The following is a 22,989-nucleotide window of genomic DNA, read 5'->3' on the forward strand; positions in this document are numbered from 1 at the left end:
TTTCCACGAAAAATATGTGACCACTATGTTCGTTATTGATGTCTGTCTGTATGTGTCTGTCTGTCTGTCTGTTGGGTAGTTGATCCAGTCGAAATTTTTTTTTTTAATTTCTGGAAATTTGTTCTACCCTTATTATCAGTTTTTCTGTCTATGTTTGTCTGTCTATCTGTTTGGTCCAGTGCTCCGTTAATACAATGGCGATTTCGATGAAACTTGGTTGGTAGGTTCATACCATGACCTAGTTGTGTGCAAATGAGAACCGTTGCTTTGGACACCACCGTTGCCAAGCAACGGGACTTTGAAATTTTTGAAAAAAATCATTAAAAAAAATTATTTTTTCGAAAATCAAAAATCGGGCCACGAGCGACTGTAGGCAGTACATTCAGCCATATTGTCAATTTCCAGCCGAATCCTATGAAAACTGTCGGAGAAGATAGACTTTGAATGAACCCTGGTCAAAAACAATAAAAAAACGAAGTTTGTTATATCTCAGAGACTATGAGTCAGATATGCATGAAACTGGTATGATAAGTTCATGGTATGTCCTAGTTATGTGTGAGAAAGAACCGTTGCTACGGACCCTCCGTTGCCAAGCAACGGCCGAAAAACCTCCAAATGTGGGGGTATTTTAATGAAAAAACAATCTCCAGCATTGACCCTTGAAGATAGAATCATGAATTTTCTTGTGCTTAATCCTCAGGTCATTCCCCATCGAACGGGCCCATCGCATCAGGTTATATTGGGTAGTCGACTACCCATGTCCGCCTACCGGCTTGTTTGTTTGGTTGTCGATCCAGTCGGAAAAAAAAAATTACATTTTGAAATTTGTTCTCCCCTTATTATCAGTTTTTCCGTCGATATGTTGGGGAGTCGATCCAGTCGAAAAAAAAAAAAAACCTTTAAAAAAAAAAACATTTTTTTTGAAATTTGTTCTACCCTTATCAGTTTTTCCGTCGATATGTTTGTCTGTCTGTCCGTTCGGTCCAGTGCTCCGTTAATACAATGACGATTTCGATGAAACTTGGTTGGTAGGTTCATACCATGACTGAGTTGTGTGCAAATGAGAACCGTTGCTATGGACACCACCGTTGCCGAGCAACGGGACTTTGAAATTTTTGAAAAATCATTAAAAATTATTTTTTCGAAAATCAAAAATCAGGCCACGAGCGACTGTGGGCAGTACATTCAGCCATATTTTCAAAATTTTCCAGCCGAATCCTATGAAAACTGTCGGAGAAGATAGACTTTGAATGAACCCTGGTCGAAAACAACAAAAAAAAACGAAGTTCGTTATATCTCAGAGACTGAGTCAGATATACATGAAACTGGTATGGTAGGTTGATGGTATGTCCTACTTATGTGTGAGAAAGAACCGTTGCTATGGACCCCTCCGTTGCCTAGCAACGGCCGAAAAACCTCAATGTGGGGGTATTTTAATGAAAAAAACAATCTGCAGCATTAACCCTTGAAGCTGGAATCATGAATTTTCTTGTGCTTAATCCTCAGGTCATTCCCCATCGAACGGGCCCATCGTTTCAGTTTCTATTGGGTAGGCGACTACCTATGTCCGCCTATCTGTCTTGTCTGTCTGTCTGTCTATCCCGAGCATAGCTCCGTGGGTTTTGATCCGATCCTGATGAAATTTTGGTGGGAGGTTTATATCATGATCTTGTTGTGTTTTCCTGAAAATGGGCGTGGTCCGCCCATTATGGGTGGAGCCATGCCCAAAAACACGTATTTTTAGGGGGAAGCCGATTTCAATTTGCATCTTCTCCGAGGGGTTTTGTCGAATCTGACAGTGGTTTCGGTATTTGGTTCGCCCAATGGCACCTGCATAGCCCCACGGAGCTCGATTTTTCATTTTCATCCGAATGTCAAGGTCACAAGGTCACGAACTGAGAAAATTGCGATTTTGACATAAAAAAAATTCTTCTCCGAAGGGATAGTCGAGTCTGGCAGGGGTTTCAGTATTTGGTTAGCCCAATGGAACCTGCATAGCCCCACAGAGCTCGATTTTTCATTTTCGTCCCAAGGTCAAGGCCACAAGGTCAGGAACTTCGAAAATTGTGAATTGTGTTTTTATTGGGTAGCCAATTTCAATTTGCATCTTCTCCTAGGGGGTTTGTCGAATCTGGCAGGGGTTTCGGTATTTGGTTAGCCCAATGGCACCTGCATAGCCCCACGGAGCTCGATTTTTCATTTTCGTCCCGAGGTCAAGGTCACAAGGTCATGAACTTAGAAAATTTCGAATTTTGACATAAAAATCAAACGACCGCCCAAACTTTGAGAGCTAGGATGACAATGTTTTTTTATGCATAATCTTGAGGTCATTCCCCACCTAAAGTCTTCAAACCATTTTGCTCTATCTCGAAAACCTTGCCCGTGGTGCCCCCTTCAAGTTTGTTTTTACGCTGATTTCATCAAAGTATGAATAATCCGAGGAGTGCGAAATGCCATATAGCCTATATGACGTTATATTGTTCCTGGAATGTTCCAGAGGAAGTTTTGCTCCAAAGGTCATAATCTTTAACCTTTAAAGTTCACAAAGGTCAAATTTTCAAAGTTGTGGGAATCAAACCAGGTTTTCGACCTTCTTCGATGAACTAACTCCATTAATCTACAGCACGTATCGTGTTTCCTTATTTTAATGTCCACAACATTGTTTTGTAACCTTTACAGGTTATGCAAAGGTCAAATTTTTGAAGTTGTTGAACGAAACTGGGTTTTCAACATTTTGCAGCTAATAACCTGTCACTTGTACCACATCGTGTTGATCATTTTTATAACTTGGTCAAACATTATCACATTGTCTCATCCTTGACTTCTGAAACAATGTACATCATCAAATACCGCTCGTGAACCATCGTCATCTTCAGGCTTTTGTGTGTGTGTGTATATATATATATATATATATATATATATATATATATATATATATATATATATATATATATATATATATATATATATATATATATATATATATATATATATATACACACAGTCATCCCTCGCCATATCGTGGTTCACCTTTTGCGGTCTCTCTGTATCGTGGATTTTTAACTCTTGCATATCTAATTTTATATCGCGGATTTTTCGCTATATTACGGGATTTTGCGGTATAAATGTATTTTTATATATTTATTATTTTTATGGTAAAAGAAGCATTTTCTAGCCTAAAAAAATTTAAAAACGTAAAAAAATAAAAATAATAATTAAAACATATTACAAGAAATAAAATACTGTACATAGTGTACAGTAGCAGAGTAGACAAAGTCGTGTGTATGGAAAACGCAGATGCGGCCGCTACCAGTTGCGCTAGTTTACCCACATGAGATCGTACACGGCACGCTATTGGCTGATGGATGGGAGGCGACCAACCAGAGCATGGTGTTCTGTATCCTGGTTTCTGATTGGCTCAGCGACCATAGCATCATTCTCTGCATCGCCCACGCATAGCATGCATTCAGCATCTCGCCTTGTCCATTTCACATCGACGTGCGATCGCTACTCGTAGTGTTACTCTGCGGTGTTGTGTTTGTGTGAATTATCCGTGAAAGTTTTTAATTTATTTCAACCCCTACAATGCCGCCCAAACGTTCTGCACCTTCTCAGGTATCTGGCACTGAACCTGAGCGGCAGAGGAAGATGCTAACCATCGTAGAAAAAGTGCAACTTCTCGACATGTTAAAGCAAGGGAGAAGCTTCGCTGCTGTAGGCCGCCATTATGGTATCAATGAATCTTCGGTCCGGTACATGAAGAAGGACGAAAAGAACATCAGGACGACAGCAGTGTGGGGAGGGTCATAAAGCTTTAAAATATATATATATATATAAATAATAAAATAAACATATGGTCGCTACTTCGCGGATTTTCACTTATCGCGGTGAGGTTTGGAATGTAACCCCCGCGATAAACGGGGGATTACTGTATATATTGTTACATTTGAGGGGGGGTATGCATTCAAAGGGTAATTTGGATGTTTAATTAGGTATGCCATGCTGTTCGAGTTTACCAGGATCTCGATGTAATAAGTAGCAATTCAGTGGTGATAAGTTGTCTAGTAAATGTTCATTTCTTCAAGGGGGGAAATGATAATTGTCACGTAATTAGATAGGGACTCGGGATAGGGTAAGTGTGTCTGCGTAAACCCCTTTTGGTATTCTCTGGAGACTGGCCGTGACGTCACAGGACAGTGCAGCGGATGGCTCCGCCCCGTGATCACGATTGGCAGAAGGCGACGGCGGTGGGCCAATAAACGGCTCGATTGGAAGTGACGAGAACAGGAGGATAAAAAGGTTCTGTTCGGGGTCAAAAAGGAAGAGGAAGAAGATTACAACCAAAAGATCGTGTTTTTTTTGGTGGGGAGGCTGTTGCGCGGGGAGCATCCTTGTTGTTGTGCTGATTCGATCGTGTTCTTGATCGTGTCTTGGAGCCTTGCTGAGCCTCGTTCCTCACCTTGGTTGGCTCTGGGGTTCTGCTGACTCGGAGTACGGGGTCGAACGGCGGGCGGACCTGCCTCCCTCTCCTGCTCGCAACTTGGCGCCAGAACTGGTTCCCTGGCGGCTGTGAGCGGACTTGGGCCAAGACCAGGAGGTCGACAGCACCACGGTTTCTCCTGACCCCCTGACGAGAGCAAGGCCAGCTCGTCCCACGCCGATCCAGGGACAGTTGCGTCCACACCACGGTCCAGCCTGACCACCAGAAATAGCTACGGTGTGTGTGTGTGTGTGTGTGTGTGTGTGTGTGTGTGTGTGTGTGTGTGTGTGTGTGTGTGTGTGTGTGTGTGTGTGTGTGTGTGCGTGTGTGCGTGCGTGCGTGTGTGTGTGTGTGTGTGTGTGTGTGTGTGTGTGTGTGTGTGTGTGTGTGTGTGTGTGTGTGTGTGTGTGCTTGGCACCTTAGAGGGATTGAGATCTGTATATTCATTGGAATTGTCTGTGTTTTTCCCCACGCCCGATCCCATACCATCCCGTCGAATCTCCCCGGGTCCCTTTTCTTGCCGAGTCTTGTTATTTCTGGTCAATAATAAAAACAAATAAACATCATCAACTCAGTGAAAAGCGACTCGTGCCACCTTCCTCGTCCCGTTTGCGGTAGAGCGATTAGAACCGCCATGTTTGGGTTATAAACAAATAAACCGCCTCCATCGTTTCGGCTCATTCTATGTTGGCGGGACTGTTCAAGTCCCGTGGACGTCACAATATTTATGTGAGCAGTCTGATTATGCTCTGGAGTGCAAAACATCACTTCAAACGTAATCCACAAACACCTTGAATCGATCCGAAATGGAGATGACTCGTTCTCAAGGCAAAAGGGGGTCACACTGATTATATTATTGATTTTATGTAAAGACAGATTTGATTTTTTACGATTATAATATGTCCAGTAGTACTAATATCCTTAAGAGTGCATATAAATCTCGAGCGAGTGCATTTGGTTTCATATTATAACGATTTAGTTGGTTAATTTAATAAATTTGCTGATGGACTCGTATGTTGTATCCCCTGTAATTAAAACGACATGAAGTGAAAGAAAAGGTGAAAAATAGAGAAGGAACCGAGTGAAAAGTTGCAAAAGACGGGATGTCTTGATGAATGAAAAGTGTTTGTTGATCCCAGAGGAAACCATTGGGTCGATCATGTAGATAAGGCTTTGCTCTTTGTGTTTACAACTGTCCGTGGTGCTGAAATGGAGAGAAATACCAGAGATTGCCATGTGACTGAACGAATGTCCAGGAAGGTTGAAGTGTCGAGCAACCCGGCTTGGAGAGGTGGTTTATGCTGTTGTCTCATACATCGAGAAGTGTTCAGGAAGGCGATCGCCAAGTCTTTTCTTGGCTGGCTGTGGGCGCAGCTGTGCCGCTGATGCAATGCCCCCCTATAGGTTATGGCAGGAAATTTGAATTTGGCCAGGATGCTGGCGATAGCTCACTTACTCTTCGCGAAGGACAGAGTGGAAGTTACAAAATTCCAATGAAGAATGGTAATTGCATTTCAAGAGTGCACACTTACATCAGGACTATGGTGACCATTCTCACCATCCCTATCTTAGCGGTGAGGAACATAATCACGTGGTGAAAATGTAGGACCAGCAGATAGAATATGTTTGATGCTTTACTGGCATCAAACCTCCATGATATGACAAAATCGTTTGTGGAAGCATTGGGATGCCAGGTAACGATTTTTGAGCCAAGGAAGAGCCACCACACACAATATTGTTTATCGGTGTGGTCAATGTACTGCGTCACGTGGTGTGATGTGAGAAATTTGTATCCTGGCACCTTGAAATATGGGAACAGTTTTAGAGTTCAATAAGTTTGGACACGCACCTATTCTTTTAACCCAACACAGGAGGAAAAATTATGTTGAATCAACATTATATTTTTGTTGTTTAACTTCACAACACAATTTTTTTTAAGAAACATAAATTCTCTATCTCTATCTCTATCTCTATCTCTATCTCTATCTCTATCTCTATCTCTATCTCTATCTCTATCTCTATCTCTATCTCTATCTCTATCTCTATCTCTATCTCTATCTCTATCTCTATCTCTATCTCTATCTCTATCTCTATCTCTATCTCTATCTCTATCTCTATCTCTATCTCTATCTCTATCTCTATCTCTATCTCTATCTCTATCTCTATCTCTATCTCTATCTCTATCTCTATCTCTATCTCTATCTCTATCTCTATCTCTATCTCTATCTCTATCTCTATCTCTATCTCTATCTCTATCTCTATCTCTATCTCTATCTCTATCTCTATCTCTCTCACTCCATCTCTATCTCTATCTCTCTCACTCCATCTCTATCTCTATCTCTCTCACTCCATCTCTATCTCTATCTCTCTCACTCCATCTCTATCTCTATCTCTCTCACTCCATCTCTATCTCTATCTCTCTCACTCCATCTCTATCTCTATCTCTCTCACTCCATCTCTATCTCTATCTCTCTCACTCCATCTCTATCTCTATCTCTCTCACTCCATCTCTATCTCTCTCACTCCATCTCTATCTCTCTCACTCCATCTCTATCTCTCTCACTCCATCTCTATCTCTCTCACTCCATCTCTATCTCTCTCACTCCATCTCTATCTCTCTCACTCCATCTCACTCCATCTCACTCCATCTCACTCCATCTCATCCCTCGCCTCCCTCCCCATCCTCACTATCCTCCAACCTGTACGCATCAATAAGTAGATGATACTTAAGCTTTTTGCATGCATATATGAGCAGCCAACCTCATTATTGATGTGCTGATGGAGTCACTATGGCTCATATGTGGTCATTGCATTTCCAGGGTAAACGTGTAATTGGAGAGGATGGACTTGAGAGCGTCAATGACATGGCACAAGAGAACACCTTGCTCCAAACGGAAAACAACAACCTGCGCCTTCGTATTAAGGCAATGCAAGAGACCATTGACTTGCTGAATGCCAGAAGTACTCAAATTATGTGGAAGCAGGCAGAGGAGACTTTGGCCAAACAAGGCATGCTTCACCACAAATGCCCACTATTAGTTTCATCAATGCTACCCATACAAAAATATCTTCAGCATTTCTCGTAAGATCAGATGAGGTTTCCTGATAATGTGACAATCTCTTGTAATCACACATAAAGTGCGTACGTTTTTTTTTTATGAGGGTTTGGATTTCTTTGATACATGTCCAAATTATTTTGTCAATGATTAAAATTCCGGTATGTTGGTGCATCGGTCTTCTTACAGGTCATTGTTTTAAAGTATAATTTTATAATTATCGGTCTATTTATGAGATGTAGCTTTTCAGGACTAGTTGGAATTAAGGAAGAAATGTTAATGTCGCAGATTTTGATTTGTGAAGATGATAAGTCTATTAATCCCATGAAAAATTGCATTTGAAAAGGAGACATTGAGAGGTTTTTTTTAGCGAAGAGTTATGTCAAATATTTATGCATTTTATGTCCATTGAGATGTGTTCGGAAACAAGAGGCTGGGTGTGTATCATTAACCAACCAATTTGATGGTGCAATTTTGGTGGTTTCATGGCAAGTTTTGCTCACAATTTGAATCACTTTGATGGCAAATCTTTTCCATTTTAAGGTGACGGGAATGAAGAAATCAGCACTATGATTGGAAACTACATCAAGGAAATAGAGGACCAAAGGTCGGTTGCGATACAGTTCATTTTGTGCAAGGCTCCAAGGCCTCACCATCACACATTACTGCTGCTACATCTAAACACTTCTTTGTCTTTACAAAGCTGTATGTAAATATAACATAATTTACATGAAGCATTGAAACCACCAGTTATACTAATTCATGTACCTCATTTATTTTAAAATGATATTATCTCACAGGTGAGCTACAATGGATTTACTCTGTAACTCTCATTCGCTGTGAAGTGTTATTCTGATAGGCAGTTTGATGTCGTTCTGAAGTGGCATCACTTGCACACCTTCAAACCAGGGATGCTGGAGTTTTGTAGAATACTATCAGAACTAACGAAAAGGATTGCCACAAATGCATCAAACAAGGCCAAGGTAGACAGATAAAGGTACACCTTCAAAAATAATTTGGGTGGAAAACAATAAGACCAGACCTAGTAGCTTCATGGTTAGAGTGTCTGCTCTGAGTCTGGTTGGAACTTACCAAAGGAAAGTCTTACCGAAGACTTGGTGCTCTACATTTGATAAAGATAGAGCATGGACAAACAACCATATATTGAGAACCATAGTTCAGGCTTTGATGGGCCGAATGGCTTCCTTCTGTGTTGACATTTCATTGAAAGTGAACTCATTATTGTAAGCCCAGCGTTAGGTATTTTGGACTCGGTCTCATCATGTCCAGAATGTGATTTCAACCTTGAAATGATGGCAGTAATTAAAGGCCTTTAGGAATACATAAAAAAACAAACAAATGGCATGAAACACCCTGCAAGGTTGATCTAATGGAAGTGAGTTATGAAAATGAGACCATACTCCAGTTGCTGACATGTCTCCACAATTTCATCCACCACCTCACGCAGGGCGAAACTTTTTGAAAGCGAAGCTATGAATGAAACTCTGAGACGCAGTCTCTCGCGTGCCGTGACACACGCACCCTTCCCTGGAGGCGTCCCACCAGGTTCCCCCCTTACGCTGGTGGATGGGGGTGCCACCTCCGCACCGAATCGTGAAATGCAGGAACTGCTTACCCTTGCACATCAAGACTTGGACAAGCTAAAGAGGTTGAAAAAAAGCAAAAGGAAAATGAGGTTCGGTGATTTATCTCCATTTATGTTGTGATCTTTGTTCGTCTTACTGTGCTAATATGGAGAGTAAATGGAGTAGCACAAGCATATTGTTTTTGACAGCTGTGTGTGCATGCTTTCCCCATTACGAAAAACTAAATTCCATTTTGCTTACATTTTGTTTTGTTTTTTTTTCTCATTCGTTTAAATAATTTGAATATAATTTGATGTGAGATGTCTTATCTTGAAGGACAGGTTGCTTTTTCGCTCACCTGGAACGTAGTTCTGGGGAGCTTATGCAATGGCACGTCGTCCGTCCGTGCATCCGTCCACAAACACTTGCAACTTCTTCTCTGAAACTACAGATACAATTTCAATGAAACTTGACCACAACCTTCTTATCATCTGTGATGTACCAAAGCTTGTTCACGGCATTAAAAAGAAAAATTGGCGTTTGAGGGGGGCCGACGGAGGGAGAATACGGGTGGGTTGCCCCCCCCCCCAAAGAGGTATTTCCTTTAATCACAAAAACTACACACACAATTGCGATGAAACTTGACTACAACCTTCATCACCTATGATGTACTAAAGTTTGTTCATGACATTAAAAAAAAATCAGGGTCGAAGGGGTCTATGGGGGGGTTGCCCCCCAAAATATGTATTTTCTTTCTTCTCAGAAACCACACACACAATTTCCAATGAAACTTGACCACCACTTCCATCACCTGTGATGTACCAACCTTTGTTCACACCATTAAACAAATTGGGGTCTAAGGGTGTCTATGGGGGGGGGAGTTGCCCCCCCCCCAAAAATAGGTATTTGCTTTCGTTTCAGAAACTACATACACAATTCTGGTGAAACTTGACCACAAACGTCATCAACCGTGATGTACTAAAGTTTATTCATGACATTAATAAAATCGGAGTGTAAGGTTGGTCTATGGGAGGGGGGGTTACCCCCCAAATTAAGTATTTGCTTTCTTTGAAACTATACATACAATTTTGATGAAGCTTGACGACAACCTTCATCACAACCTTCATCACTCCTGATGTACTAAAGTTTGTTCACGACGTTCATAAAATCAGGGTCGAAGCGGTCTATTGGGGGGTTGCCCCCCCCAAAATATGTATTTGCTTTCTTCTCAGAAACTACACACACAATTCCAATGAAACTTGACCACAACCTCCATCACCTGTGATGTACCAACATTTGTTCACACCATGAAAAATATTGAGCTCTTAGGAGGTCTACGTGGGGGTTGCCCTTCAAAATAGGTATTTGCTTTCTTCTCAGAAACGTCACACATGATGTCGATGAAACTTGACCATAACCATGTACCAAAGTTTGTTAATGGCATTGGAGAAAGTGGGGTCTAAGTGGTTGTACTGTGGGGTGTTGCCCCCCAAAATATGCATTTTCTTTCTGAGAAACCACACACACAATTTCGATGAAACTTGACCACAACCTTCATCACCTGTGATGTACTAAAGTTTGTTCACGCTGTTAAAAAAAATCCATAGGTATTTACTTTCTTCTCCGTTACATATTTTGTGGGTCATCCATGCCTACCAGTGATTCCCTGGTTATCTTATCCAGCTGCTACCAGGTACCAGGTGAGCACCCGGGGTATTGCCCTAGTTTTTTTTAATACTGTATAGTAAAAAAAAAGCTTTCTTTGTTTTTTTCCATGCAATTAAAGTTCCTTCTGTTTTGAGCAACTGCTTTCGCTTTTAAAATATTGTTGTGTTTTCATGAAAGGCCTCGCGAGCTAAGCATCAGCACATCTGAAATTCTTCTTTTTGTTTTACTCAAATATACCATTGAAAATGTGTCAGTTTTTTTCCCCGAAAAAGACGTATTTTGCACTGTGAAAACCCAGCTTGAAAAACGAGAGATCGTTTCAAGGAGATGGTTTAACCCACCGAAATGATTGAGTCAAAAAAAAATCAGTGAATAAGAGCACAATGTGATGGCTCCACTCGGGCTAATGATCAACTGGTCCATTGCAGATTTGCTACGTTTTAGCAGCATATCATCAGAAACAGGCCAAACCTGACAGCTTCACAGGGTTAAAGGTGTGCACTGACTCCAGTTGCAAAGCAGCTGCAGTAAATAAATGAGATTTATTCACGACACCTGCCATTGTGGTTGAGAGACATTCCTGGGCTTTTTTGTTTAAAATCTGCCATGATGTTGTTCTCATCTCTTCGTGTGAGTTATATAACTTGGATATTGATATATTTGTGTTTGTCTTTCTTGGTGAGCCGTTTCATTTGTGTCACCTCAGCATGGAGAGGAGAGAGGAAGCAGAAGGAGAGAAAGAAGACGGTATGGAAGTGCGGGAGAATGGCGAAAGGGGCAAGGTGGAGGATGAAGAAGAAGATGAGGAGGATGAGGAGAGCGACATCAGTGAAAGTTCAGATGATTCTGACTCTGACCTTGACGAGAAAGGTATGTATCAGGTGTTTTGTGCAATGCTGTTTCCTTTGATGTTTTTTTTTTTCTTCTTCTTACAATTCATAAGCTTGAATCAGGTATCACAGGGCCCAGATGAAAACAAATGACAGAGGAAATGTCCAAAGTGCTTGAGAGAGGGAAGAAGAGGGATATGGTTTGAGTATGGGTGAGCAACAGGCATCCAGATGCTCATGGAGTTTATTTATTTAATTATTTAAATTCTCTCAACTGCCACTTTAAACTATTTTAAACCTGCAGTGATAACTCATTTACCACCAATCATTGTGGAAAATACTTCACCATGATACTCGCATGCCTACTCATGATTAGTATAGTATATCGGAAGCCACATACCGGTAAAATATATGTCGAGTCATCGTAATGGTCATTTTAACAAATATTATGAGTAGTCCACACAACGGTGACAAATTTACAAATCAGACTGAAGTTTTAGTTTGCATAAAGCAACAAGGTATTGACCAAATATGAACAATGTTTCGGGTTATTTGTTGTGAAGAGCATATTCATAATGACCGATATTTTGCTGATGCACTTCCTCAAACAACGTATAAAAACTATTCAGTATTTGACACGTATCCTAGTCGATCGAGTTGTTCAAGAACACAACTTTTGTCCTCAATTCCATTAGAACTTGTGTCTTCTCCCAATAGAAAATTCCATTTTGGTGCTTCTCTGGAAACTGCTGACACATTGCACCATCTTCCAAAGTTTCATAATGAAAGTAGTCCTGATAGGTTTGAGCAGTCTATTCTGGGTTTGATTATTGGCCTGACTATAAATCGTTGAATGGCACACCTTGTAATGCTACAGTTGGTAGGATGCAGCAATACAAAGTGCGCCATCTCTCAGAGGCTGGGGGAGTCGTCTGCTAGCATTGGACATTAAAGATCCCACGGTGTCCGGATGAGTTTTCGCCGGCACCCGTGCTAAATTCCAAATTCCTGCCCAGAGATCTAGGGGGCACTGCATCAGTGGATTGGTCATGTCTCCTCTAGATTATGCAACCTGCAGGCTGAGTTGATACTGATTTCCGACTCCACATACATACAAATTATTTATTGTTTTTTAAATATCAAGGACAGCTCTCGCAGTATGCAAAGGTTAACTATTCTTCACAAATGATTATGAGATTATGTGTAGGCCCGTCTTCCATAAATGTGGTAAAAAGCAGTTTGAAAGCATGGCAAGATACCGGCTGATCGTGACTGCACATTCAGATAATATTGAACCAATATGCTATCGGCTTGGCAAAGTGACACTTCCATTATCATGTGCAAAATGTACTAAACAATTTTATCAACATTCTCTTGATATGTGATGTGATATATGATACTGTTACGAATTCACGCCCCGCCGGCGTGCGAACAACCGCTTTAAACCAATAGCGGCCGCTTCGCCCACCGAACGTGCAATTCAGTCGTGACCCTCTCGGAACGACGCCGGGAGCTTGTCACGGGTGGGGGTTTAACCTCACCACAACTCAGTCCGCATTCTACCCGCGCGAAATAGGATCCGATCGCCTAATGGTCGATTTACCTAAGTACCCGTGCGGATAGCGTACCGAGGAGTTGTACCACGCCGCAGGTCGACTCCAGACACGAACCGCTTACCGTGCTACAGGGATAACCGAGCGGAGTTATCGTCGACCTTGACGGTTCAGATTATTTACCGGGCGTTTTAAACCCACTACCAATCCCTTACGTGATGCAAGATGGAGATTCAATAAAAGAAAAAGACGAAGCAAAACGGGGAACAATCGGATAAGCACATTTATTCATGGAAGGCACGTATATTACAGTAAAACAAAGGAACAAAAACAATACACGTATACGTTTATGCAAAGAAAAACACAAGCAAAGAACCAACGCAGATCTACAACCGAATAAGGCAATTCACACGGCAACACTTAAAACAGTTCTACTCTCAAGACTGGCGCCACCCACAGACATTTACACAAAACCCCAAAAGAAAAGGAAGTCGCGACTTCCCTGAGCGCGTCGTCCAGCCCTTGGCGACCGCACCTCCGAGTCCCTCCGGCGTGGTCCACTGGGCTCGTGCCTTGCGCCTGCATATGTCATCCGCCCGACAGCTCGGACGTGGTTTTGGGGGAACGGGCCGGGTTTTCGCCGCTATCTCGGTGCGGACGGGGGGGGGGGGGGATGGCAGGCGCTCCGTCCCACTAGCGGGGTCTCGGGACTGCGCCGGCTCCGATCGACCCTCCGACCAGGAACAATCACCAGGGACCAGGTTCGACGACCCGTGGCAATTCGCCGACCTGCGCCAATTCGACGACCTTCACCCGACCACGACCAGACCCGAACGAACGAACAGAACCTCAACCTCTTCCGAACGAACGAACGAACCATAAGCAGGGACTCTCCAAAAACTCTCGACAATTCTCATTCAGGGACAAGGCACCAGCGACTCTCGACAATTCTCATTCAGGGACAAGGCACCAGCGACTCTCGACAATTCTCATTCAGGGAAAAGGGAACACCGAACACCGACGAGGGACTCTCTTTGCCCACGCCTTTTGTAGGGTGGGGCTCTGCCCTTCGCTCCGCCCCACGCCCCGCCCCGTTCTTGGCTCCTCCTTCCTTCGAGACGCTTCCAGAAAATGCCTCGAAAGGGGCGTTCCTCTCCCCCGGCCGCGTCACACCGCACATCCGCCAATCGGGAGAGGACGCGCCACCCCCTCCCCCTTTCTCACCAAGCACGGGGAAAAATGGCGGGAAAACCCCACAGGCGTTGTTGGTTTTCTTCTCCTGTACGACGAGGGAAGGAAGATTCGGGCGGGCATTTTGGGCGGGAGGTGCCCATTCGCACCCTTGTTGCTGCTGCCACTCTGCTCCTTTCATCCGTCCCGCAGAGATCGTGACAGCACGGTGGTCGTTGAATGGCGAGTGGCGAAGATGGTGGTAGCGTAGTTGTGGAAGGTGGCGTCGTGGTGTGAATGGCGTGATTGTTGGCGTCGTGTAGTGAATATCGTAATCGTTGAGATGTTGGTTGTGGCGATGCTCGTTGTTGTTCTTGCACCAAAATAACGACAACAAAAGAAAAACGGCTAACTGAAGAATCGCAGCCTGAATGGATCACATATATTCCCTCTATACAATGGGTTTGGGCTAACTACACATGGACTTACCGATATATCTCACCTGAGGATGCTTTATGGTGTATTGCGAATTTCCACAGCTGTAACAATACTTACTATCACTGGCCACCAACTCACAAAGAATGAAAAACTGCTATCGTTTCGTAGATCACCCGACATGACCAGCATCACAACTTCAACTCACCACGTTGCACACAAGCTCCCATAATGCTCACCCAAAATCTTCCTCCGCCCATTTTTTACAATCTGAAACGAATCTGTAGGTTTACGTATGATATAATAACAACAGCATCCTTGAATTGAACAGTGAGGTTCTGAGCTCCACAAAGTACAACCAACCAGAGGGGCTTCCATTCCAAATAAATGAAGCACCTAGGTGATGGTTGCAACATTTCTGAAGGACATCACTGAGCTGCCCTTGCAGTACCCTTTCACATTCGGGAAGGAATTTGGAATTTGTTCAGGGTGCCAGAAATAATTGCCAACTCTTCATAAAAAGAACTTTAACATCCACCAGCTAATTCTTGCAGACGGAAACCCAGGCTATCTATGGTAGCAGATGGGTCCCCAGCTTAACGTCCACCCTGAAACAGGAAAATCCAGTCTGCAGAATCGTTTTAGTGTAACGTCTTAAAAGGAAGTTCAACGCAGTTAACCCTGCGATCAACTTGAGCGATAGTTTTGGCATTATGTAAGTGGGCATAACTCTTTCGTGGGACCACAGTTGGAAGTAATGTTGATTCACTCAAGCAACACCACACTCATCAATGTTGCCCTGTGGCCCAAACACTATTTTCTTGCACAGCTGCATGTCTAGAAGACATAAAAATCTCCTTGTTTGTAAAGAGCATCCTGCCCACTTCCCTGTTGCATTAACGACCATAAAGTCCCACCTGTCCCACCCCCCACTGTTTTCCTCTCAGCTGGGCTCTTTCGTTCAGCTGCAGTCTTGCCCAAGCAAGGAAGGGATAGAGTTTCGGGGTGATCGAATGGGTGACCCATTTGGCTCGCCAAGACACTTTTTTTTACAAGAAAAACCATAACCTTTGGCTTACCCAGTCGAAGGGAAAAATGATTTTTGACTTTAATGAGTTAAACGTTGCAGTCTCTTTTTGGGCTCAAATTAATTCCTGCATTTTTGACGATATATCATGAACCAAAAAATACCCTCGATTCCTTTATTTTTTTTTTTCTCTTTTAGAATAATGTTCAAAAGCATCACATTTCACTTTCATAAAAATTGGCAGAAATCCAACACGGCGATGGGTTTTCCTAAGTTTTGTGACAATATACTGAATGCTGGTATCATTTGATTATGCAATTATTTAAAGGTGAGGGTGAATTATCAACATTTGGTAAATATGAACTGCCCAGAGGAAATCAGACATGATAAGAAAACAGCATTTGTCCGTTGGATCACTTTGCTCACACTCAGCCATACTGATGACAGCTTTGAGCTCAGGAAAGATACTTGTCCATCAACATGATCTCGGACTAAAGCCAGAGAGTACCAAAAATGACAACATCACAGGCTGATGATTTAATCACTCTACACACACATGCATATTTAAGCATTGCAAATTTATTATTGGGATATCCTAGTATCAATAACACACTTACTCATATGAAGCTACTTAAAATGATGAAGCGATCATACGAGATCCACGTCACTAGCAGACTGACGAGTGATATTTGCGCTGGAAGCAATGTGGCGTCATTAGAATAATGCTGGGTATAATTTCATTACTTGTGCTGGTATATGACTAATACATATACTCATCAATTTCTAGAGAGAATTTTCCTTTTCATACATGCTACATGCCCTTCAACCTTCAAGTGACCAATGGTGTACAGGTATACCCTAAATTAGGTTTAAACATCAATGCTGTTCGTCTCCAAGGTTGATCGAAGGTTAAGTCCCTTTTCCTGGAATTTACTCCGAACTCTCCCTATTCAGAAAATTATTCCTACTGCAGTTATTCTTTACAATTAACAAAACATGGTGTATCTCTACATTATATTCCATCTGCAAGATACCATTCCCGAAAAGCATACAAACTTTTCTGCATTGTGTTCCTCTTTTTTTTGTGTTCCTCCTCCGCTGTTGAAGTCGCCGGAGGAATTATGATTTTGTGTTTTCCGTCCGTCTGTACGTCTGCACATACGTCCGTGCTAATTTTCCTTAAGTTTTCTCTGCAACCGCTTATCCGATTGACACGAAATTTTCACCACAGGTGCAACTACACATGCAGAATGTTTTAATGATAATTATGACATCATAGGTCATGGGTGTAGCAGCCATGTTGAAAAGAGGAAAAACGTTGGACCTCTGGATCTCTGAAACTGCTCCATGGAAAAAATTGAAACTTGCCACATGTGAAGTACTCCCCATGGGAAATAGTGTGATTTTCTTTTTGACGTCATAGGTGGCTTCATTATGACGTCATAATTCCATACGTCGAACACTTTATCCAATAATTATGAAAAAAATTCGGGTCATCTCGGGCTAAATTGTATGGGGGAAAAAATTGATGACATCATCAGTCACGTTGTTCGGCAGCCATATTTTTATGTGAGCAGAGGCATATCTGGTGACGTCGCGATGTTGAAGAGTGCCCTTCCAGTTTTATTTGTTTACCTTGCCTTTCAGTTTCTTATCTGCTAAATTATATACATTTTACTATTTGCTGCTTTTAAGAAGTTCACTCAATGTGTTATGTTCTGGTTCCTCAATCTTACAGAAAACTACCAGGTTGACTTGGCAAATCTCACGTGTGAAATTGCCATCAAGCAGAAGCTCATTGATGAGCTGGAGAACAGCCAGCGTAGTCTGCACAACCTTAAGCGGCAATACGAGGAAAAGGTGCTCCTGCTGCAGAATAAAATCCAAGTTACACAGCTGGAACGTGATCGCGTGCTACAAAACCTGGGTATGTTTCACGTTGAAGGGAATCCATGCATAGGTAGATTTTCACTCTTCAATTTGGATATCGGTGTCAATCCTCACTGCATTTTGCTGTTCTAGGCTCTGAAGAGTTCCATAGCAAAGAGCGAGATAACCGTGTACGCGAATACGAACGGCGGCTCCAGGCCATGCAACGGGAAGTCCAGAAGCTCCAGCTTGCTCAAAAGCAGCATGCTCGTCTCCTGTCCAACCAATCGCAGAATGTTCAGCAGCTCAAAAAACTGCAGCAAGAAATCCGTGAAATGAAAAATGTCAAGGTGAAACTCATGATTTGTATGAAGAGTTTTAATGTTTAATTTGGTGCATTAACATGGTCCTTTCCAACATGACTTTACATTCTTATCACATTTATGAATCTAAATCTATTGCTACTACATAAGTCACACCATCATCATTTCATGGCTGCTAATTTGCATCAATCCTGGGAACTCTGATGCACCCTGCAGGTTAGAACAGGAATTTGGAATTTGTTTAGGATTCCAGCGATAGCTCTCCCACTCTTTGCGAAGGACACCATGGGATCTTTATCGTCCATCAACTAATGATGAGTCATGTGACACAATTACATTTGTTCACCCACTTTGTTCAATCTGACAAAACCATAATTACCTCTGCCACCAAAGGTGGATGGAGGTTATGTTTTCACCCCTGTCTGTCTGTCTGTCTGTTTGTTTGATTGACTGTTTGTGAACAAAATATCTCAAAACATTGCAGACAGATTCGGACAAAATTTGGTGGAGAGCTTGGGTATTTGACACTCATGAAATGATTAGATTTTGGTGAAGATCCAGATCTGGTTCCGATAATTTTTTAAGTGATTCTTCACCATTGAGTGATCGGGATAAAACAATATATAGCACTATATCTCAAAAATTTGTGGACGGATTCAGATGAACTTGGTGGACGAGTTGGTTTGGTGACAACAAGTCATTTTCATTTTGGTAAAGGTCCGAATCCAGATACGGCCTGTTAGTGGGATATAAAACGTAAACTAATTAGCCTGGTCGAGGTCTGTGCTCTACTGAGCGCACTTCCAGTTGCTGCTGTGAAAATTATCGAAGACATTGTTGCGGTGATGGAAAAAGCACCTCGACATGTCACATAAAGGATTCCCGAGTTAGATATTTCATTAATTAGTGTGTTTAGTCAGGTTACCACCCACCCACCTCTCTCCATCTCCCAATCATAAGGACGAGGAAAATGAGTTGTGTGTGTTTCGCAGGTTCTATCTCCTTCTGTATTTCCCCCTATCCATCCATCCATCCTCCCCCAATCCATCTATCCATCCAACCCTTTTGTCTCATCCTCCCCCCCCCCACCCCCGCACCACCCCTGCAAACAATACACACAATAAATCACACTGACACCATTAATCAAGGCCAACATTGGTGCTGCGATTCCATTGGCAAGTTCCACTGCGCTGTGATTCCAGTGGCGAATTCCACGGCGCTGTGATTCCAATGGCAAGCAAGGAACACGAGATCCCTCTGCGGCAAATGAGGACCAATGGGAGAACGACAAGTGGATGAGGGAGTGAAATTACCATCCTTTGCCCCCCTCAACTCCACCCTGCGCAGCACCAATATAATGTGGAGCACACCGAAGATCAGAAAGCTGTCTGACATGCTGAGAATAAGAATGGAACCTGAAACTGCCTTCCTGCTGCCTTCCCGAAGTTGCCTTTCCAGTGATGCCTTATTACCTTGACGAGTTAATTCCTGGACGAGTTCCGCTAACCAAGGCTAACCAAAGGGTTCCGAGGGTAAACGGCACGACACTATCCTTGGGCACAGCGGCTCCAAGCACACACACATGCATCCCTCCCGACACCGCACCCACACACCACTTGCATTCCCTTCCTCCACTTCTCTTCCCTTCCCTCCACCTTCAGACCAATGCAAGCCCGCCTGCCTGTGTAGGGTGAGCGAGAGGCCGCACCCAAGCCTCAAACGTCTTTCTTTCCCTTACTCTTTCTCTCTACTTTTCACGGTGTGAGTGAAGCACGTCTGTCCTGTTTGAGAAAAGTATTTAAGTGTTTAAGAGGATCTTTATGTGCTTAGATTGTTAAGTTCTGTTGTTGTGTCTCTGAATCCTGTTTGTACTTATAAGTTATTGTGATGGTAAATATGTGTTTTTATCCTTTTGGTAAACTGTTTCAAACCCGCTCGATTGTCTTTTTCCTCCATTGGTTTGACATAGCATACGTAATAAATAGATGGAGGGTTGTGCCACATGAATTCGCTTTGCTAGAATAGCCAATGCCTCTTCTACCGTTTTGCGTCGCCGTACATAATAAGTGGACGAGGTGTGGCATTGAGAGCATGGTTCCCCAGGTGAGATAACTCAGTCAACAGGTAAGGTAATGTGACGCTGGGCACGAGGACCTTGCTCGATCCAGTTGCTCCAACCATCCTCCACGGTTCCATTGGGTCTACTCATTCATACGATGTGGTCAACTTACTTTACATCTTTCAAAATTCAGTCACTATATCTAAACACATATCCAGGTGGGCTGAAACACCACACTATTTACACTGTACTGTGGTCTGAAATTTGCAAAAAATGAAAATGTGGAATGCTCTTTGGGTCTCTCCAGGCAGCAGGTGGCCATCAAGATTGTCCTCTCACTGTTTAAGACTTTTTTGGGGGAGGGGGTGGGTTATTAAAAAAAAACAATACAAGTGATCCTTGGCACAACAACAGTCCTGTCGATGACTGACAGCAGGTCAGCATGGCCACAATGCAAGTGGTCCTTGGCCAAATGATGGCAAGCGGAATGCAGGCACAGCAAGGGTGGCAGGCAATGGGCATGGCATCAGGTAAAGGCATGGCAAGGTAAGGCATGACAAAGGCAACAGCCCTGCAAACCAGCAGGCATCGCTGTTGTCCACATTCTGGAGCTTCTAACGAGTCATCTGTTGAATTCCATTGCATCAAGCCAGTTCCTACATCAAATCCCTCTAACTACCTTCGGATCCCTCAGGAGGAAAAGGTAGATCTGTGGGAACCTCAGCGCAAGTTCGAGGTACTTCTGCAGATCCCCCAGAATTACAAGCAGGCAAGCCCAGCGGCCAGTGATTATCCGAGTGGGATGTGGTACAAAGAGAAAAACATAATATTTGTAACGATCCTCTCTATTATCAACAATTCAACTCCTCCAAGGCTAACCAATGTCTCATTAAATGATTTGATTCCAACAACCCAAATTACCTGTCCCATGCGTTGGTGCTCATACAAGTTTGGACCTGGCCCTCAAATTTTCTCTTGTGTCCTTGCACAATTTGGTGGCTGGGCAGTGTGGCTCCACTGGCAGGTATACCTACCTGTATGCACAAATCTATAGCACCCCCAGGCCACTAGGCCCTGTGAGCTTACTTGCTCTCTGATCCTAATTCTGGAGGGAGCTTTCTCCAACTTCATCCCCGATGGCCTCACTAGCACTTGGCACTTCGGGTCTCTTCAATGGATACCCGGGCCCATCAAATATTTATTGCCCCCCTCTGGGCTCGCTGTCTACCCTGGCCCACAGGCTCCAATCTCTCGGGGTGCTGTCCACAACAATTCTTACCTCACATGAGCTATGCTCCCAGCTAGTCAAAAAAACTATTGCACCCTGTAAAATTAAACTGTTCCACACACAGCAACAATGGCAAAACGACATCCAATGTAAATTTAACTAGATCCCACGAGCTAACTTTTAAACTCGCCCCGGGTTTCCTTGGGTGGGACTCGCTCTCCCCAATCACTCCTTCCCTCCATTTACTCCATATACACATTCACTCCTGAGCCGCTGTCCAGCATTCACTTCTTTTGATATTCACTCACATTTTCACTCATCTTGGCACCATCTATCTGACTATTTTCCCTCTTATTAGCTCATGCTCACCCCATCATCTCTTATGCGATGCATGCTCCCTTTTCACACTATGTAGCAAAACTAACTACATCCCCACTATGTGTCAATCGTCTCTAGCCCACGATGTCCCTAAGGCCTAAGTCACATTTGCTCTACGGTGAGGATACGGTGGCCGTACGCCCTCTGAATTGACAGAAACGTGCGGCGGCCGCAGAGTTTCTGCGGTGGCCTCAGGGTGGCCCTATGCCGTTTGGCTATCTTTTACAGGCCGTAGGGGTCGCCATGGAATTATTACACGGAGTTATAACTTTTTTCATTTCTACGTTGGCCGTAGCAATTCGACATGCCGTAGTTCTGTTCCACGTCGACCGTACGTAGGGCGTACGGTGGGCTTGCTTTATTCGTGCGGCTGCTGTAGTCTCTTATCAATGAAAAATGAATTTTGCCCTAAAAACCAAATACATTTTTTTAAAAACCAAACACAACAAAGCGTTCATGTTTGTTCACGTGTCTCCCCCGCCTGCTCGACCCGCATCTTCGCGCTTTGTTCATTCAGTTCGTCGGTGGAAGTCCTCGTGAAAGCATCTCTCATGTGTCGATCGCTACTTTACCTTGTGTTTTCACCTTGATTTGTGCTGTTTTTTTTTTGTTTTTTTTTTACTCATCTTGTGTTTTAATTAATAACAAAAAAGCAATCTGATCACGTGGTGTGACGGACTGTCAGGCAAGGATTTAATTTCACAGAAAAACCGGTTGTAATTTGGAGTATCCATGATTACCTCAGCCCGATGCTTTTGATGAAAGTGATTGTGGTTCCGGGGGCATCATGTTTGATGAGCTGCCCTGGGGGCAGCGCTCGCAGAGTGCGCGAGCGATCGGAACCCAGGCCGGAGCACGATCCTCTGTGGACCTTTGGATGTGGTGATTGTACCAGTTTACATACAATACACTGCCACCGAAGGTCATTTACTCATCTTATTTTACCTTAAACATCGGGAATTTCAGTTGAAAGTGTCTTGAAAGTGCGTTTTCTTGGGGTCCAGGAACAGATTAATTCACTCCATTATTTCTTATTGGAAAATAGTTTGGGAATCGAACTTTTTGTAATCCGAACAGCCTCCTGGAACGAATTCAATTTGGATTCTGGGGGCACCACGTACTGGTATATTCCGAACTGTTATATTTTTATTTCAGTAAAAAAAGAACTGGTATATATACCCACTCGTTACTGTCCGTCTGGCCGTACGTTCGCCTTAGGACCCCCCTGTGGTCGCCTTGCGGGCACCTTGAGGCTACCTTGCGTCTGCCTTGAAAATTCTATGGCCGCCGCAGGGACGCCCTAAGGTCACCGTGCGACATCAAATCA

At 43.2% G+C, this 22,989-nt stretch overlaps 1 protein-coding gene across 6 annotated transcripts in view; it reads left to right on the forward strand.

The window, feature by feature from the left end:
• The window catches only part of KIF21A (kinesin family member 21A), a 249,946-nt gene that overhangs the window by 101,602 nt on the left and 125,355 nt on the right, over positions 1-22,989 (forward strand). For all 6 annotated transcript variants that reach the window (XM_085870463.1, XM_085870467.1, XM_085870464.1 and 3 more), the window contains 6 exons: positions 7,300-7,489; positions 8,080-8,143; positions 9,005-9,232; positions 11,497-11,660; positions 17,544-17,732; positions 17,828-18,024. In XM_085870463.1, coding sequence (XP_085726589.1) covers positions 7,300-7,489; positions 8,080-8,143; positions 9,005-9,232; positions 11,497-11,660; positions 17,544-17,732; positions 17,828-18,024 — 1,032 coding nt within the window. The remainder of the gene's footprint in view (positions 1-7,299; positions 7,490-8,079; positions 8,144-9,004; positions 9,233-11,496; positions 11,661-17,543; positions 17,733-17,827; positions 18,025-22,989) is intronic.

This window comes from Eptatretus burgeri, chromosome 2 (assembly GCF_056783735.1).
Source record: "Eptatretus burgeri isolate ZD-2024b chromosome 2, Ebu_testis_v1, whole genome shotgun sequence".
NCBI lineage: Eukaryota > Metazoa > Chordata > Myxini > Myxiniformes > Myxinidae > Eptatretus > Eptatretus burgeri.